The 19777-nt window shown below is 42.8% G+C and overlaps 1 protein-coding gene across 1 annotated transcript in view; it reads right to left on the reverse strand.

The window, feature by feature from the left end:
- The window catches only part of LOC120542670 (lysine-specific demethylase 3B-like), a gene marked incomplete at its 3' end in the record, with an annotated part of 65348 nt that overhangs the window by 26015 nt on the left and 19556 nt on the right, over positions 1-19777 (reverse strand). The window contains exons 2-7 of the mRNA XM_039775275.1: positions 10130-10297; positions 8263-8376; positions 6295-6400; positions 4792-4916; positions 4188-4256; positions 2518-3135 (exon numbers count right to left, since the gene is read on the reverse strand). Of these exons, the coding sequence (XP_039631209.1) occupies positions 2518-3135; positions 4188-4256; positions 4792-4916; positions 6295-6400; positions 8263-8376; positions 10130-10297 (1200 nt within the window). The remainder of the gene's footprint in view (positions 1-2517; positions 3136-4187; positions 4257-4791; positions 4917-6294; positions 6401-8262; positions 8377-10129; positions 10298-19777) is intronic.

Genomic DNA, 19777 nt, shown 5'->3' on the forward strand with positions numbered 1-19777 from the left:
CGTAAACCGAGGTTCCACTGTACAATTTTAATTTTTTTTTCTTTGGAATTGTTTCAATTTCATTATTTGCACTTTTACTTCATTAAAAACAATATTTTTTGGAGACATATTGTGATAACGCAACGTACAACTGCCTGTGAGTGACTATTGTTTGTTTCTCTAATAAATAATCCGACTTTTTCTAATGTTTGTCCCTGTGATTTATCAGTTGTCATAGGAAAAGCTCTTCTGACGGTAAACTGTGAACATTTTAATATGAATGGCATATCACGATCTCCTCTGGTGTCTAATGTTATTCGTGGAATATTTACATCACCTTTCTTTTTGCCTGTTAAAATTTGCATCGCTTCTCCGCGATCATAAATATACACCTGACCGAATTGTGTATTCGCTGAAATTAAACTCGTCGTTGCTTTAACTGTTGTGGGATCACAGATTCTCAGAGCGTATGGTCCACTATTGTGTAAATCCACGTTTTGTGCATAAGAATGATGCGAATGCGACTTTGTCGTCTGCTCGTTGCCTTTTATTTCTGACCTCACTCTGTCCTGCTCTTTTTTCTTTTACACCTCGTTCGGATGATTAATCACCTTTTGTTTTGTGGCAATGCGATCTTTTCTTTGATACTGTAGCGACTGACATGATAAAGTGTCACAAAAGTTTTACTTGAACAATCGCCGACTTCGTAATCCCAAACACAACTTTCTGGCACCTTCTCCAATCCCTCATCAATTACCACATCAATCAAAACTCCGCTATCAGTCCTCCTGCTGTACTGCGCCCTCCCTCAATCGGACCGAACAGTCACTTAAAACCAAGAAGGCCGCAGCCTGGCTGGGACGCTACAATACATTTGAATTTTACTGGTTTCGTAATCTCTTATCTGCCTTTTTTTTCTCTCCAATGCCTCTGGGTGTCTATTCTCCATATTGTCCTTATACGCTTTATATTTGTTGAGAGCACAGGATGTGTGTGCACTACGTGCTTTTACACGACTGACTGTTTTTTGATGGATGTGCTCTTATATTATATCTGTTGTAGGCAGGGCGCGTCTTGCAAGAATCTCATGTTCCACGTCCAAGCGAGGCGACCCTGGGACAGTCTCTTGGCACCAAATCTCATGTTTACGGTCCCCGCGAGACGCTCCGTAGCAAGCCTCTTTTGTCTCGCGGGTCTTTTAAATGTCTTTCGAGAACTTCCGAGAAGATCACGTATCGTTGCCTTGCTTTTGCTTTCCAGGATTTCTTTTTATAACCGAGAGATACGCAGCTCCGTTTAAGAGAAAATGTCCATAAAAAAGAAACCAACCTCGACACAGAGCGCTTCAAGTCCAGTTCAAACATGTCAGCTCTGTAGGCATACAGCCCAGTGCCTGATGAAGCCCAGTGAAGGTTGAACCCAAGTGATGAACCGAAGATGAAGCAGCAGGGACAACAATAAAAGTGGGCTGCGGACAGCCAGACTAAAGAGAGCAGGCGAGGCAGGTATGGACTGGCATAAGTGAGCACAGCGACGCCACACCAGGCGGTCACCCAGTGAAATGTCACTAGGAGCTCTGCAGATACTGGGATGCTTCGTTTTTTTTTTCCCCCAAACCGTTTGTTATGGTGGGGAACACAAGTCACAACACTCCATTCTAAACAGATCAAATTAGTATGAAGTACTGAAGGGGTTTTCATGTTACTGCGATGTCCACACAAAGTCAGCCCCTTTGACGACTCAGAGATAAGACGTCACGTGTAAATGGAGCCTTCTCCCTGCACTTGACAAGCACATCTGTCATTGCCTTGGACGTGCACAGTCAGAACAGCAACACACGACAAGGAATGTGGAAGCAGTATGGCGGATACACCTTCCGTGTAATAACAGAGATTAAACCCGCTCCACACAGGCCTTACACTGGAGCTCCTTCATTTGCGAAATGGCAGGTTCATCCCCTGCTACCAGCCAGAAAGGTGATGCCAGTAACCTTTCAGTACATTTTAAACATGACTAAATGAGTGCTGTGTGCTTATTAATAAAGACATGACTTAAAACTTAACCTCAGGTTAGTGGTCACCATGCCCACAGTCCTTGCTGGAAGAATCAGGCACAAGCGTTCACTGGCACGCAACCGTCCGGGACTAATGTTGAGTCGCCAGTTCGACTACCATGCATATCTGCCACCCTGTTATTACAGCACATCACTAGCCCTCAATTATGTGTGCAAAGCAGCATAAAGAAAAGCAGAATTCGTTATTCGGTACACACACCAAACAATTTTCTAAATAATGTCGAATTTAAACAGAAAGCTCTGTCCTAGAAGCGAATTGTATTTTGGTTAAGCGTCGATATGCTACATGAAGAGACTTTTACCATTTATACTTGTTACATCCTTCGTACTGTTCTGCAGCACACATGGACATTTCAGCTTCCCAAATGACTGAATTTCACAATGTCAGAGACTAACGTCAACCTGCTCACAACCGCTTCGGCCTCGAACAAGCACCCTTAGATAAGAATAGGTAAAGTACATACCTCCTTCTGCCCAGCGGCCCAGCTGCTCGTCTTCTGTCCAGTAAAACCGCCCACACTGGCTCCACTATCTGTAATCCGGACTGCGGTTGGTACAGGCCCCGCTGTTGGAGGAAACCCCCCGAGTGCCACAGGAGAAGCACAAGCATTCTCTTTCTCAGGCAGGTCTACTGGCAAAAGCTTTTCCTTCAGCTGTTGTGCAGGAAGGCCCGGTCCCAGAGATTTTTGACCAACAGAAGGGAAAACGGTAGAGGAAAATGGGGAACAAACAGCAGGGTCTACTGCCACAGGTCGATCTTGCACAACCACTGTCCGGCCATTTTCTTTGGTGTAAGTGGCAAACCGGATATTCGGGTGTACCTGTGAAGAAGTGTGAGCTGCCATATTTGGAGATGCAGTACTGGGAGGCAGGACAACTGAGCTACTTGCACAACTTGACTTCCAGGACCCCAGTCCATTCTCCCCTCCTTCACTGCCACTGCTGTCCGCTTCACTTTTCTCCCCACTCTTTAACTTCTTCATCCCCGTCTCGGACTCACTATCTGATGTGTTTCTTCTTCTCCTCCCATCAGCTTTTAAGTCTCCCTCTTTCCTACGCCGGCACTTTTTACCACTCAAAGACTGCACAAAAAAAGAAAGAAATTTGCTAAAAACGGGGTATCAACAAACATTTCTTATGGCTTGACAGATACACAGCTATACCAAGAATGAACCTTCATTTAGCTAAAAGGATTTTTGCCATGTTTTCATTCATTTCATCATCACAAACATGTCAAGAGCCAATGCATTTAACCACAACAGAAAAATCAAAACTGAAGTAACATACATAACTCACGAGTCTGTATTTTACATGAAACTCTAACATAAAGAGATTTTTTTAACACTTAACCGCTAACTCCAAAAACACACTGATAAATGGTAAAGAACTAGGAACAGACACAGCTGTTTTTTATGCTAGCCAGCTATAAACTTTACACAAATTGGTGTTTAATCAGAATGAAAATGTCGTTCATCTATCGTTCATAGCACACACAACTGACAAAGACTGAATGTCAGCCTTTAATGATATGACAGTGACATTGCATGTGCAGAGTCCACTAGTGTGTGTCTTTACGTCGGCCTCTGACTAAACGGACCGATCATTTTCAAATTCTCTTACACAGGACACATCTGCCATCAAACTGGCTATCAGGCCTACAGACGTGCGGTCAAGTGTGAGTAGTGTAGGAGTGTGCCCCGTGACTGACTGGCAGCTTGGTTTAGAGTTTGGCTTTGCAATCATGAACCAGACTAAGCTGGTTTGGAATTGGATGAGAGAATGGCTGGACAGACTTGTGAAGGGTGGATTGAAACTTCAGAGTTGCCACTCTGGTCCTCTGATTTGCAAGTTGGTGGCAGAATTGGCACTCCAACCACTGTAGAGTTTTAAAAAAAAAACACTTCTCCCACTGTTCCATTCAAACTAGTGTGGTGCTGAGGTGTCACCCATGGCACAGCTGCGCTCAGGTCCTAATTTGGGATCCTGAGGTGGTTCGTCGTGTGGTGGGTGTGGCAATGTGCTGAATCGGGGGGCACCGATTCAAATCAATCTGACATGCTTCTAAAAAGGTCTTACTGTGGTTGTCCTGTGTCCCCCATGAACTACACAAAGCTAGCATGATGACCTTACTTACCTCATCAAGAATACCATCTGCCAAAGTTACATGAACTGTTCGAGGATCAACAACTTTTGTTTCTTCACCCTGATGAAATATTACTGACTGTTAATAGTGCAATCCAAAATTTAAAAGACAATTCAGACCGCCAATGAGAAACAGCTTACACTTGATCAATCTATCAAAGTATTTTACTTTCATAATAACTTAAATGACACATTTTATTCCACTAAAAACAGAGAGAGAGAGAGAGAGAGAGACAGGAAGTGGACGCCATACTTGACAGGTCCCGCGGGGCACGGCTACCACTTTGTGTTGTTTACCTATGCCCAGCCAACCACAGTTCACGCATTAGTTGGTCTTAACTATCTATTTGCCCCGCTTTTATTCTGTCCGCCAAATTTACTTTGAAACTATCTATGTCGGAAGCAAGATGAATAAAAATTAATAAAGGATGTTGGTCAAGTACAACTGCTTATCATGTTAAATAGTGAACTTACCAGCCGTGAAATAAAAATTCTTTCTCAAAATTAAACTTTAATATTACTAACACATTCTTAGCAAATACTTGACATTGTAGAAACATCCCATTTCTTTTAGGCATCAGATGGATTATCCCTACCTGAGCAATAGTGATTTCCATGATGTGGGAGACTGGATTGTGCTGCGAGACCATCCCCAACACCCAATGTCCTTCATATTCTGGTTGATACAACTTCACTCTCTGGCCCTGGATAGTGTAGGGTCCTGCGTGGTGGGAACAGTTGACAAGAACAAAGGGAAAGTAGATTTTTTAATAAAGGAAACAGAGAGAAAGAAAAATGCACACTTATAACAACACTAACCAGGCTGACAAATCTGGACCCTCAATATAAAAGTGCACATTGGCTCCAGTAAAATGACCCAGAACATTACCCAAGTGTTTCAAAGAGAACTTAAATAACTGGCAGCTAATGTTTGTGCATGTCTACGTGTAACAAACGCCCAGGAGTGTGTAAGAGTGTGCCCTACAATGGACTGGCACTGCCTCATTACTATGCTGGTGTCACAGGGTCACAAGGACTGCGTGTAACCTTTTAGGAAACAGCCTGAATGCTGCACTGGTCTAGGGAAAGTCAGACAAGCTTATTTGCACTAGAACAATTTAGAATTACAAATCAAAGTGTCACGGTGGCACAGTGGGTAGCGCCGCTGCCTCACAGTTAGGAGACCCGTCTGGGTTCACTTCCAAGGTCCTCCCTGCGTGCAGTTTGCATGTTCTCCCCGTGTCTGCGTGGGTTTCCTCCCACAGTTCAAAGACATGCAGATTATGTTAGTGTGTGCTTGTTGTGTGTGTGTGTGTGCCTTGCGGTGGGATGGCATCCTGCCTGGGGTTTGTTTCCTGCCTTGTGCCCTGTGTTGACGTTGGCTGGGATTGGCTCCAGCAGACCACTGTGACCCTGTAGTTAGGATGTTGCGGGTTGCATAATGGATGGATGGAAATTAAAGTGTATTATACATTTTTTTTAAAAAGGTGGGCAAGCGGGAGTAACCGAAAGACAAAATAGACAGGAGTGATCATGCAAATGCAAACCATCATGCAGGGTCATCACACAAGGTGGGATGTGAACTCAGAATTGAATGCTGTGAGGCAGCTGCACCAAATACAATCCCACCACAAAATCACTGCTCTTGATTAAAATAAAGATTTCATCGGCTTTTACACAATTCAGAATTGCACTGCCAATTGCTCTACAATTGTCACTGAGCGTCTACCCACACTCACTGGTTAACCTGTCATTTGTAAAGGGGTTAAAACGTAATACTTTTAAGGCAGAAACGTCAGCCATTTCAAGCAAAGGATGAACCAACTCTTCTCTTTTAAAGTGCAATGTTAAAAACATTTGAACCTTAGTTTACTATATGGCGGCTCAGCTGATTTAGACTGAAGTGTGGTCATTACAGGGGGGTCCCAAGGGTTGTAAGAAAACCGATGTAGCTTCCTCATAATTCAATTTAATTTAGGCTGTCCCATTCGACCGTAGCCTTCGAACATTTCAAACCCATGTTTTTTTTTTTTGACGTACTATACAGCAAACAAGATCACCAACAGAGCAGATATGAAAGTATGTGTTGAAGATCATACCTCTCCTCAGGATCTCCTGCAGTTTCAACTCGCTCAGCCAGCTCGTGAGGGCCACTTGCAGCACCGAGTGCTCCTGTACAAGCTTACTTCGCAGATCGTCCTCCAGCTGTGCAAAGAAACCAAATAAAAACAACACAACGCTGGTCACATGACACTGTCAGGACTCTAAACCTTACTAACTCCATGCTTTGTGTTTTGTGTTATGCCCAATGGTGACATTTGGCTTTGATGAACATTTCTTTATAAAGCATGATGGTTGTCAGTTTTCAAATCTCTACTCAAATTAAGAAAAAAAATGTAAAAAAAATCAGAAAAGGCAAACATACAGCGATACGCTACAAAAGAAGGAATCACAGCTGCAATGAGACAAACACCTTTCACAGTCTGTTATTCCTTAACTGTTCAATTAATGCGGAATTAACACCGCAGATCAAATGTCACCTATCCCAACCAGGGCCCCCGCTTCTGAAACAAGACCACAGTTTATACATTGTCCCCAAGGGGGAAAACGGAGACTTTCAATGGTTTTCTGTACTTAAAAAGAGCACTGAGCCAACATCTGTTAACAAATCACACACACCCCACACTTGTAAGTACAAGTCATACATGTGACTGAAACGCTCTTATCAACAGGGAAATCCTGCAGGCATGAAGACTAGCAAAGGTCTGACATGACCCAAGGACCCTGAGGGACACCGAATTCAGCCTCCCCAGTCATGAGATCAGTAGGCCCGCCACCACCACAATCACTCCCTACGTGGTCTTAAATACTTAATTATGTCTGTCAAGGCTATAACAGAAATCTTGATATAAAACATGTCTGCATCGTTTATGATGTTAAAACAAAAAACAAACATCTGAGGGAGGATGACAGCCAACAGCTAATTATCGGAATAAGAGGAGCAGGGGCTGACTTAGCAGATGAACAACAGACCAACTCTTCGTTCTTGCAGAGTTACTCAAGGCGCCATGTGGACTTGTCGATTTCTTCTGCATGGGATTCCATTTGATTAAAGTGCTTGTGGAATGAAAGCAATGTTGGCATGCTTACCGTTATTAAGTCGAGATTGCTCCATGTGGCGCTGGACTTTGCCAAGGACTTGTCTCATCTCCTCTACCACTCACGATTTTAAAGGACAGGATACAAAAGCACAGCTCAGGTGCCTTGGGTATCCAAATTAGAACAGCAGATGATTCTGTCCCATTGGCCGTATCAGACTGCTGTCTCCTTTTACACAACAGAATGGTTTGCAGGCGAGTGTATGATGTGGGAGGAATAAGGATTTGTACCTCTAATTTGGATGTCATGGCTTACTCCTAGGTTAAGGGCTGACCAGCTAGCGTAAGTCGAGGAAAGAGTTCAAGTAATTTAAGGTCTTGTTCATAAATGAGGGCAGAGGTCACGGAGGGTTTGACCAACAAACTGGTGTTATAACCCACAGTGGTGAAGAGGGGTGGGTCTGGTCTTCATCCCCTTCCTCACTTAGTATCACAAGCTCGAAGCTTAAACCAAAAGAATGGCATGTAGAAGATTCTTGCTTGGGTTGCTGGGCTCACTGTCTTAAATATGGTGAGAAGGTCAACAATCAGCTCAAGAGGTGCCAGCTGAGGTGGTTTCATGTGCCTCTCACAAGAGCCATACAAGGCACAACACACTGGAAGAAGATGGAGAGGTAGACTCAGGGCACAGTGGAGGGCTTATGGTACCTGCTAAACAAAGGGTGCACTCCAATGGTAAATGGATTTACATTTAAATGTTTGTACAACTGGCACTTTTTGACATAGCAAACACTTCAGCATATATAAGAGATAAAGAAATTATAAACAGGGTTTGTGTGGACTAAAGTATCTGACTGAAAGAGCTGTCTGTCTACAGAGAAATCACGGCCATGCCCTGCTTTATACATTAATAAAAGTTAAACATTTACATACTCTTTAGTTCCAGTGAACAGAAGAGCAATTTATTACCTCAAACCTCTGAAGAGTGCCTCTGTCAGTAACAAATCCCATGACCCGGTCTACAAAGAACTCCACAGGGATAAGAGATGACAGGCCCACCTTGTCGACCAAAGGCTGGAAAATCTTAAGGAGAGAGAGGACAACAAACACAATTATTAGTAAGTGAGACTAAGTAACTCTTTATTAAAGCTTACTATTCTTAAACACTAACAATGACTTTTTAATTTTCTGTTATTAAAGCTAAAATCTCTTTTCTCAAGTACAGGACACTGAGCACGAAGTACAATAAAACTAAAGAAGCCACAATGACAGTGGCACTTCAGTGTCCATACACAAGGATAAACCAAAGCACACGGCTATCAGTGACAATAAGGTGATGGTTGGTGGGCAGAAACTGGGAGACGAATTACAATTTAGGTGGAGCAAAGGCCCTGACCTGAGCGATAAACCAACATCTGTCTAAATATGACCAAGAACTGAAAGAAAACATTTGTAAAAATGCTGGAACACAAGACTAAAGAGCAGCAAAGAAACAAAATGGGACTCTCTTTCTGGGTCTTTTTAACCCTTAAACCGCCAGAACTGGTTATAGTGGGTTCCCAATGCAATCTGCCAGCACGCCGATGCCAAGTATATTTGCCGACGTATACTCATTGAATGCCGCAACCGGCTATAGTTGCTTCACAGAGCAATTTGCCAGCATGCCAGAGCTGATCAGTCAGTGCCACAGCCAGCCCAGCCAGCACTGCAGCCTCACTGTCCCTGGGATTGAGCCGCGGCACTAGACTGGCCTACAAGCCTCAGCGTTTACCTCCGAGTGCTTGCGTGTGCAGCCACTTCAAGCACAGCTGGCTCAGTCGGTGAGTTACTGAATTTCATCAATGGCGTCAGTTGCACTTTGTACATATAATAACTGATTGTTTTTTTAATAGTTTCTCTAGTTCATTGGCAGTGTGTAAAATGATCAGCGTTGTAGTAATTCTGATGCTCTTTACATGGAAGAAAATGTGTTCCGTTAAAATGTCACATTTTCTTTGTGAATCATGACGTTTACTTAAAAAGTATTTGGTGTCCAGGGGTGCATTAACCCCAAAGTATGTTGTGGTTTAAGGGTTAATATCTACAGGGCCTACCTTGATGCAATCTTCATACCACCGAGTGCCTCCACTACTGGGATGCTGTCAACTTTTCCCACTTAGCCGGTCATGATTATCACATAATCACCTGATTTGACATCCACAGTAAGAGAAACAAGAGAGCGCACGCTGCACATTTAAATGAAACACAACCAGCCACACCTGCTTATTTCGTAGTAAATGCCGCCCTTCAAGCTGCTCTGTTCCAGACTGGCACACCATCTGTTGGACCAATGAGCCCCAAAGCCACTGGTGTTCAGGGCTGTGGAGTCAGCAGCAGTTATTATAAAGTTAACATTTCCAATTTTCACACACAGCGATTCAATGAAGCGCTTTTTTTCTTCTAGCCTTTAGATAAAAATACAACTCCTTTTTTAGGTTTATTGTTAGCTTTTAGGCCACAACAACGTTTATTCCTGCAGCCTTTAAACCCGAACTTTAACAGCCTAGAGTGCTAAAAACTAGCTTGATGATTCCAAGTGGCAGTGATGAGTACGCGTTCAGTCAACCCAGTGGATTTATATCAGTCCGGTTACAAACTGAGGAGTCGGAGTTGGAGTCAAAGGTGATGTGCACCGATAACCGTAAGCAATGGCTCAAGGGGTCTGTCTTGTACACATATTTCTCTAACTAGAGAAAGAACTTTTAGATTTTAGTTGGATTAATCATACAGTTTTACTGTGTGGAGTGTGCCGTTATATATAACCTCATTTTATTTTCATTTTTACACTTAAACTCACAAGAGCTGGCCAGCGGGTTACTGGAATCCCAACCTCCTGAATAAGCACCGGCTCTGAACGAGGTGCCCAGACAATGGAGGTCTCCAGCAAGAAGGCCTGAACATCTTCTGCATACACTTTGATCCAGGAATTCCTTTTCCAGCGCACATCTTCAAACTCCACAAACACCTGAAAAGAATCAAAGGGAATGAATAAGATTAAAGGCACACTGAGATGAAACTTACAGTGAAAGCCATTCTGCTGCATAAAAACTTTAAAATTCACAAAGCAATTTTAACTTCTCCAACTATAATTGCAAAATAAAAGTCCAACAATGGGTAGAAAATGCTGCAGTCTAAGAGAACAAAGAGTGAAAAACACCTGACAGAACGAGTAGCACCTTTACTGCACGACCCGAAGAAAGCGCCACCACATCATAAAGCACACAAGGCCGACGTGTTAAGAAACGAGACATTCAGTTATTAGGAGCTGGAGCTGGATTGGAGTAACTGAGTAACCAAGAAGAAAGTCAGAGGCGGTGACTAAAGACCGGAGCGAAGAACTCCTCGGTAAACCTGAACAGTGGCAGCAAGCTGGCAGCAATGAACTTTCAAAGTGTTCAACAGAGCGTCCCACCATCAGCTGCTGTTTCTGCTTTTGTAAACAAATCAAAGAGACAACAACAACAACAACACTTCAAACAAACAACGGAGCTCAAAGTGCTTTACATGATGAAGAAACGTGAAATAAGAGACAACACTAATGAACACAGAATAAGAGTAAGGTAGTCCGATGATCAGGGAGGACAGAAAAAACAAAAACATAAAATCTGCAGGGGTTCCAGACCACGAGACCACCTGACCAGCCCCCTCTGGGCGGTCTACCTCACATAAATGAAACAGTCCTCTTTATATTTAGGGTTCTCTTGGAAGGACTTGATGATGATGGTCACGTAGACTTCTGGCTTTTAATCCAACAATGTAGGACATGACACCGACTGGCCGTGTTAATCTCAGCAGCAGCAGTAGAGCACCAATGTCCTCTGTTCTAGCAGGACACAACTCCACACTGCAAACTGTTCACGTTATTAAGAAAGGATTCATTTTAAAATGCAAGGTAACAGACCTGCAGTTATCATCTCCAAGAGCAAAAGAGCACTCAATCACAATTTCTAGTTAATGTCTTAACTCGACATCTGCTCAAACGTGTAACTTGCCGTCTTCTAAGCATCTCCAATACTAGGAGAGTGGAGAATAAAAATCCTGGGCAGCTCAGTCCTCCTGGACGAGGGCACATCTTGGTCTAATTGTCACAAACGCATGGGCTGCATGTTATTTTCTGCCAATCTGGTGGTTTGTTAGGCGTAAAGGCAGCACTGCACAACAGCAGAGTTCTCAGCTTCAGTTGGACTTATTCTCAATAAGCGACTTCCAGCCTGGTCACAATGATACGTTTCAGCTCCAGGGAGTCGTTTTTTTGTTACATTAGAATGTACTTCCTCCCTCCAACTCATCTGAAGACGATACACACCTTTACATTTTTCTCGTGAGCATTTAAAGGTCATCAAAAAGAGATGAACATTACACAAGTTGAGCACAAGGCCTCAATGTTCACAGCAACTTTAGGTTATTCTTTAAAGCAAACATGAAACTGACCAAGTATTCCTATATTGTGATCCATATTTCATTTAGACAACAAGAAAATACTTAATACTTTGAAGTGGGGGCTAAATATGGGGAATTTTGTAAAGTATGAGGTGAAAGGTGATACATGAAGGTACTGCCTAGGAGCATCAGCTGCATGTTGGGAAACATGAAGATTTAGTAGGAAGACAGTTTGGTCTTTGAAAAGATACGAAATCTCATGGAGTTGTCTGATTGACTCAAATGCTAAACGTGGATCAGGTCCGTGACCGAGACTTGGTCCTGAGCCTGTGGGATTTGCTGCTGCTCAATGACAATGTGCAAGTCACATGGAGGGGACAGTGAGGGGCTCGGCCACGGCATCGCACACTACATTGACGTCTGTGTCGGCTCACTGCTTACCAAACCTGTGGCGTCTATCTGATGGACCTGTGGACTATCTGTCAGGCAGACCGCAGTGTGTGAGACCCACAGAAGAAGCTCGTCACTTCACTCTGTACACCAACAACTATAAATATACCAGCAGGTCAGGTCGCCTGCAGAAATTCTCCGGTGATTCTGCACTTATGGGGTGGATTATAAAAGGGAGGAGACAGAGGAGTGGCGTCAGGCGGAGAACTTTGTTTCTTGGTACATCTTAGGGTGTACTCCCAGCAGGCCCGTTCGTTCCGTCCCGTGGCCAACGCAATTAATTGTCTCCCTACTCTCTCCACTGGCCTGGGCACACTCTGTCATTACCATGTGACTTTGTGTCAAAGCCAAAACAAGATCTAAACATGGAGTGACAGCACGCATGTCCAAATGGTTTGACTTATTTTGTGGTTGTTCTAGAGTCGTGTAGGGCAGGATGGCACTCTGCCCTCTTACAGATTTACTGAGTAGGCAGCCCAACGTTTTCCTGTTAATCATATAGCATGAGCGAGAAGATTTTTACAGAGATAAGGGCGAAATCTGCAGCTTTTCTTGCCAACTTTAATTCACGTTCATGGGTGAGGTGAGAACTCGGATGTTACTGAATGAAGTGAGAACTGCACTCTCCAACTTGTCGTATCATTGACGTCATGTCTGTTGGGCACGTTTAGTCATCACACCATTCCTGAATGCTACTGAACCATGCTCGGGCTCACCTCTTCCAAGTGGGCCACAGCAGGGTACAGTTGCCCTGGCACAGAGCGATCACATTAGTCAAATGAACTAGACCTTGCAGAGTTACATGTGGAAAAACGTGTTCAGCCATGGAAAGAATTGCGAGAAGTGCGAGTACACCTTTAACATCAGCAAAACCAAGGAACTGCGTACTGACTTTCACCACACCAAAGAGTCTCTGTGTCCGGTCACTACTCAAGGAGCGGACGTGCACTTGAGGGTCCACATCAATGACAGCCTGGACTCGTCTCAGAACACAGAGGAACTACAGAAGAAAGGGCAGAGCAGGCTATTATTCCTTTAATGTGGGCAGCGACATCCGTCACATCTTCCATTAACTCTGTGATGGCCGGCACCTTCACTACAAGAGAAGACCCTGAAGCGATAAGCTAGAAGGGCGAGATTAGGTATGGGACACACTCCGGACCCCCTGGAGGTCACAGAGAAGGACAGAATGAAGACAAGACTGAGTGCCATTATGAACAATGCTACACATCCTCTGTGTGACACACCAAACCTTGAGACATTCAGCACATTAATTATTCCGTAGACGTGTGTGAAGAAACACAACTGGGGGTCCTTTATAGCAACAGCAATATGCCTGTATAGCGCCTCACTGGGACTACCAAGTCAGAAGTTCTTCTTTAATTGTACTCTTTTTGTCATTTTGGTGTGTACTCAGAACATTGGGTGTGTGTGTGTGTATTTATTCAATGAGCTTTTGTAAAAAGCCAAATTATCCCCTGGGGACAAACAAAGTTCAATCTACGTTCATTTTATCTGGCACGAGGATTTTAATATTGCAGCTACACGCACTCCGTATTCAAAAGGCGTTCTTTCTTTGTAGGCAGCACCGGCAGCACATTGAAAAGCTGAGGTGAATGTAGCAACATACAACAACTCGAAGAAGTGTGTAGATAATAACACACCAGTACATGCTGCTTCCTTGTCATTTATATAAACTGCAACAATACAAACACAGCACCATCAAAGTTAAAAGTGTCAACTGTAAATACCCGTTAACTCCCCTGATCACCTGCCTGGATTTAGTGTTTTGTAATAATCAGGATAGAATTGAGGGTGTAGAGGTGATTGGACCACTAGGGTCACGCGACTATAACATCATACAATTCGCAGTATTTAGTAAGAGTGCAGATGCAAAGAATAAAATTGTTAAGTGGAACTTTGGTAGGGAAATGCGACAAATTCTAAGGACAACGGGCTGGGATGAGCTGTTAAGTGTGGAGACAGTCGAGGAGCAGTGGAACACGTTTAAAAATATAATGCAGGACAGATACAGAACTAAAAGTGGAATTTATAGGAAATTTTAAAAAAGTCCACAATGGATTAATAAAAATAAAAAAAAAAAGTTCCAAAGGAAAAAACAGATGAATAAGGCATACAAGACTAATGAGTGCAAAGTGAATCGTAAAGCGTATGAGAACAGGAGGGCAACCATCAAGAAGGACATCAGGGAGGCGAAAAGACAGCTGGAGAGGAATAGAGAAGAGAAGGAGAAAGACGACCATAAGAGATTCTTTAGATAGTAAGAGGACAGTCAAGGAGAACATGAAGTGCATCAGGAATAGTAAAAGAAAAAGATACAGACAGTGAAATAGCAGACAAGTGAGCAAGTGGATAACCTCAGAGCGGTAACAGGGACTACTAAGGAGGTGCGGAGGGATTTGGAAATTGTACAGGGTGAGGGAGAGAGAAGTGCTGTGATGATTAAATAGGCAGAAATCACACAAATCACCAGGACCAGATCATATTTACCACTGAGCTCTTAAAAGGCAAATATCATCCCATCATATAAAAAGGGTGAGCGGGCAGATCAGAGCAACTACAGGCCAGTAGGCTTAACGGGCATCACAGGAAAATTAATGGAAGGAATTATTAAGGAGAAGATGGAGCAACACGAGGGAGGTCGCATTTTAATAACAGGCTGGAATTCTATGAGGAGGAAACAAAAGGAGACGATCAAAGTGGAGCTTATGATATTATTTATCTGGACTTTCAGAAAGCATTTGATGAGGTGCCACATGAGAGGTTGGGCATCAAATTAAGAGAAGTGGGAGTTAAGGGTGTGGAGTGGAGATCAGTACAGAATTGGCTCAGACACAGGAAGCAGAGGGTGATGGTGCGAGGAACCTCATCAGAATTGGCCAATGTTAAGAGTGGTGGCCAGCGCTATTTTTAATAAATATAAATGATTTAGATAGAAATATAAGTAACAAGCTGGTTAAGTTGGCAGATGATACCAAGATAGGAGGATTAGCAGATAATCTGGAATCCGTTATATCGTCACAGAAGGACTTGGATAGCAGACAGGCTTGGGCAGATTTGTGGAAGATGAAATTTAATGTCAGGAAATGTAAAGAATTACACATAGGAAGTAAAAATGTGAGGTCTGAATACACAATGGGCGGTCGGAAAATCGAGAGTCCACCTTATGAGAAGGATTTAGGAGTCACAGTGGACTCTAAGCTATTGACTTTCCAACAGTGTTCAGAAGCCATTATAACAGCTCACAGAATATCAGGTTATATAGCGCCTTGATGTGTGCAGTACAAGTTCACAGGAGGTTCTGCTCAGGCTTTATAACACACTGGTGAGGCCTCATCTGGAGTCCTATGTGGAGTTTGGGTCTCCATAAAGACATAACAGCACTAGAGAAGGTCCAGAGAAGAGCAACTCGGCTGATTCAGAGCTACAGGGGATGAATTATGAGAGAAGATTAAAAGAGCTGAGCCTTTACAGAGATGAAGAGGAGACCTGACTGAAGTGTTTAAAATGATGAAGGGAATTAGTCCAGTGGATCACGACTTGTATTTTAAAATGAGTTCATCAAGAATACGGGGACACAGTTGGAATCTTGTTAAGGGGCAATTTCACACAAACATTAGGAAGTTTTTCTTTACACAAAGAACGACAGACACTTGGAGTAAGCGACCAAGGGGTGAGGTAGACAGTAAGACGTTAAGAACTTTCAAAACTCAACGATGTTTTTTTGGAAGTAGTAAGTGGATAGGACTGGCGAGCTTTGTTGGGCAGAATGGCCTGTTCTTGTCTAGGATGTTCTAATACCAACACAGTATTTATACAGAGTATTCTCATATTTAAGACATGGCAATATTACAACAGTAGAAGTACCATGGTATGCATATGCAGTACTTCCTTGTAAATGTCTCGGTGCAGTCGAGTCTGGGCCAGCGACAGCCAGTGTGACTCTTGTTCCTTGAGCCGTGACGTCTCTCTCTGTTCCTGCTCTTTATAAGCATCTGCTCATCTGCATAAACTCACCAGTTTAGTGAACTATGGAGGACTGTGTTCAGACATGTTTCAATAGTTTGAGTCAACCACAAATCAGCTTTGGTTACATAAAGTCCCACTTGTTTCATATCCATTTGTAATAAAGTAAAGACAATGCAACTTCAGAGGAAGTGTGGGAGAGGGTTGAACTCAATTTTTTAAAACCTTCATTAAGCACAGTTTTAACTGGAGCCTTGTCCTTTGATAAGTGAAACAAGATGACTACTCACTGTTCCCTGATTTTGCTTTTGATGGCCTGCTGGACACAGAACTGCATCACAGTGTACACAGGTAACGGTTACCTGTGCTGTGGACATAGCGTTAGTGGAACTTGGTGCTGCTCACTTAGCTCTCATTCTCACACAGTTTGCACACTTTTCTGATCAACATCCTCACTACTGAAAACAAAATGATGTCAAATTACAGTCGATTCTCTTCATTTTGGTATTAAAACGTGTAAGGTGATTTAGGTTCACTATTTGTTATACTTCTCATTTCTTCTGGAAGCTTCCCCAAACAGGACAAAGAAAGGCACACTTTTTAGAAGACGTCGTTGGGGATCAGAATGCATTCAGCACAGATGCCAGTAAGTACCTGACAAAGTGGATTACTAAATGGAAGGCAATAATCACTGGAACCGTAATCAATCACAATTAATATATCGGGGATGCAGAAATAAACGTTGATATATATGGATACTTTTCATATAAATAAATGTCTATGCGTTCTGTGTGTGTGTGTCTGTCCAACCTGGAAGTGCGGTGGAGTCGGGATAAGGGCTCCGCCACCGAGGAAACAGACAACTCGCTTAGCCACTAATAACACAAGCGAGGCGAGCGCGTCAGCAAAACAGACCCTCCTGGGAGAGAGAAGCCCGGAGCAGTTCCTTTCAATTACCTGACATCTTTACGTTTCAGTCAATTTTCTATTTCGTTTCTAGGACCCCATGGCTAGTACATAATAGAATACAACAAAGCATTTCGTCCAGCCTCACCCAAAAGATGGCATAGATATGACGACATGCTAAGCTACACTCCAGTAGACAGAGCCGCTGAATATACTGCATACATCGATAATAAGATGAAAAGATCACTAGGAGTAAAGACGGCACTCTGGTTCAAATGAAACTGAATATACTGGACACTTAAGGTGCAAACCAAGCAACAGAGGCCGACTCGCAAGCCAATGGAGGTGACCCACAATATGCTGGGAGGACAGCAAGGCACATCACGCCACCAAAGGAAGGAAGAAAGAAAAAGCATTTCACAGAAGGGGCCTTCAAGGACTTTTTCAGAATTTCAGGTCCAAACGACCACTAAGGCTGCCACCACTCGTCACCTCACGTGTGTTCATAAGGCACAGCGAGCTGCGATAAGCATGAATGTACAGCTAACATCACCGATTACTTGACAAAAACAATACAATTAGTGGTTTGGTGTTCTGTTCATTTCTGAAAGGTCTTAATTCTAATTGACGGTCAGCGTTTATTGATCAATTGTTTTCTTTTACATTTCCAGAAGAAAACAAATATCACTTTTGATAGTCATAGACAGAGAAGGTCATTGAAACTGATGTGCAGAAAAGCAAAAGGCTTGACACCAGAAACTGTAAAGTGCTTTCAAGCAAGAAGGAGAAGGCGCCAGAGCCGCCTGGAAAGCAGCCTGCATACTGGACTCTCTTCAGTTGGCCAATACAAGGTGTCACTTCGCTTGACTTCCCATTGCATGCTAGCACATCAAAAGTTAGCATAAGGCACAGTTATCTATTCAAAAACAAGGCCTTTCAGTTATAGAGACGGCCCACAAAATGTGATACAAGTACAGTACATCATATTTAAAAAGTAGGTACAATCTACAAACTAAAAAAAAAAAACACAAGAAAGGTAAAAGAAGTGATGAGGGTCACACAACAGGTCAGTGCGACGGCCCAAAGATCAGTGCCTTCACAATCAAGCATCATGTCCTGGGGAATTCCTTAAATCTGCTCTCACCACTTCACTCACAATCAAAGTTTAAAGGAATACGCCACCCAACAATTATTTTTTTGTTATGTACCCCACAGAGGTAGGCAAGGAAAATTTGTAATCGACTGTAATCATTTAAAACGGAGATTAAAAAAAAAAATGTTTGATATAATACAAGGCAATGGTGACCAATGCTGTACATCAGAAAAAAAAAAAAATCTCACACTGCTTGTGTCGCAAGTCCCTATCTAGTGATATGCTAACGACGTGCAAAGCCCAGGCATTGAATGTGCCACATCTTAAACGGGCAACATGAGGCACGTGGGGCTGATTGTCTGAACTGGAGAGAAGACTCCTGACCAATCAATGAGGAGGGAGGCGGACCTTCCCTGTTTAATGTGGGCTGACTTTTGCGGAAGCGTCGATGAATATTTTAGACACAATACACGTGTGTTGCACGTCTGAGCATACGACTGGATAATGGACACACGGATTACGTGACACACAACACTTTGTTTGGTCACCACTGGCTAGCACATCAAACTGTTTTTCATCTTTTTTCAGTCATCACGACAAACTACAAGGCATAATTAACATAAAAAGAAATTTGTGACTGGGTGTTATTAGTAGTGTAGAAAGTATACTAATGATACAAGCAATACTACTAATACTACAAGGGACTTTCTGCACTTTAATTATTTATTAAGAATTTCCAAATCAAATGACATCACATTTCTACAGTCACCTTCCTTTGTGATGTCATTTTCCCAGCGTTATGCCAACTTTTTAATGCCATCATAATTTTATTTTTTATTTTTATATTGTATTGAGGAGTTCTTCTGTTCTATTTGACACCCACTGAACGCCCAGCTTACCTGTTAAGGGGTCTCTCTTTAAATTGCCTTTCTGGGGGTTTCTTCCATTTTTTCCCTACAAGGGTTTTCTTGACTTCTTAGGCAGTCAAGGCTGGGGGGCTGTCAAAAGGCAGGGCCTGCTAAAGCCCACTGTGGCACTTTTGTGATTTTGGGCTACACAAAAATAAATTGTATTGTATTGTATCAGCAAAACATGTTTTTGCCTTCACCATTTCCAACGAAAATATACAACACCACCACTTATTTCTGTCGCACATTTTCATACACACAGTAGCTCAAAATGCTTGACATAATAAAGAATAGAAAAATAAAAGACAATAAGAAAATAAAATAAAGTCAACATTAATTAACATAGAACAAGAGTAAGGTGGTTCAATGGCCAGGGGGGACAGAAAAAACAAAAAAAAAAACTCCAGACGGCTGGAGAAAAATAATCTGTAGAGATTCCAGACCATGAGACCACCGGCCCAGACCCCTCTGGACATTCTACCTCACATAAATGAACAGTCCTCTTTGGATTTAGGGTTCTCACTGAAGGACTTGATGATGATGACGGTCACGTAGACTTCTGCCTTTTAATCCATCCATCATTGTTGGAGCCTCATGATGCTTTGAGTAGGTGGTGGTGGCGCAGGCACATATACAAGTGTGAGAACTTGTGTGAACGCCCCTCAGAATATGAGCAGCACACTTCACAAGTGCAATGGACACTTTCAGATTCATTGACCGT

The sequence above is a fragment of the Polypterus senegalus genome, chromosome 13, assembly GCF_016835505.1.
Source record: "Polypterus senegalus isolate Bchr_013 chromosome 13, ASM1683550v1, whole genome shotgun sequence".
In the NCBI taxonomy this organism is placed as follows: domain Eukaryota; kingdom Metazoa; phylum Chordata; class Cladistia; order Polypteriformes; family Polypteridae; genus Polypterus; species Polypterus senegalus.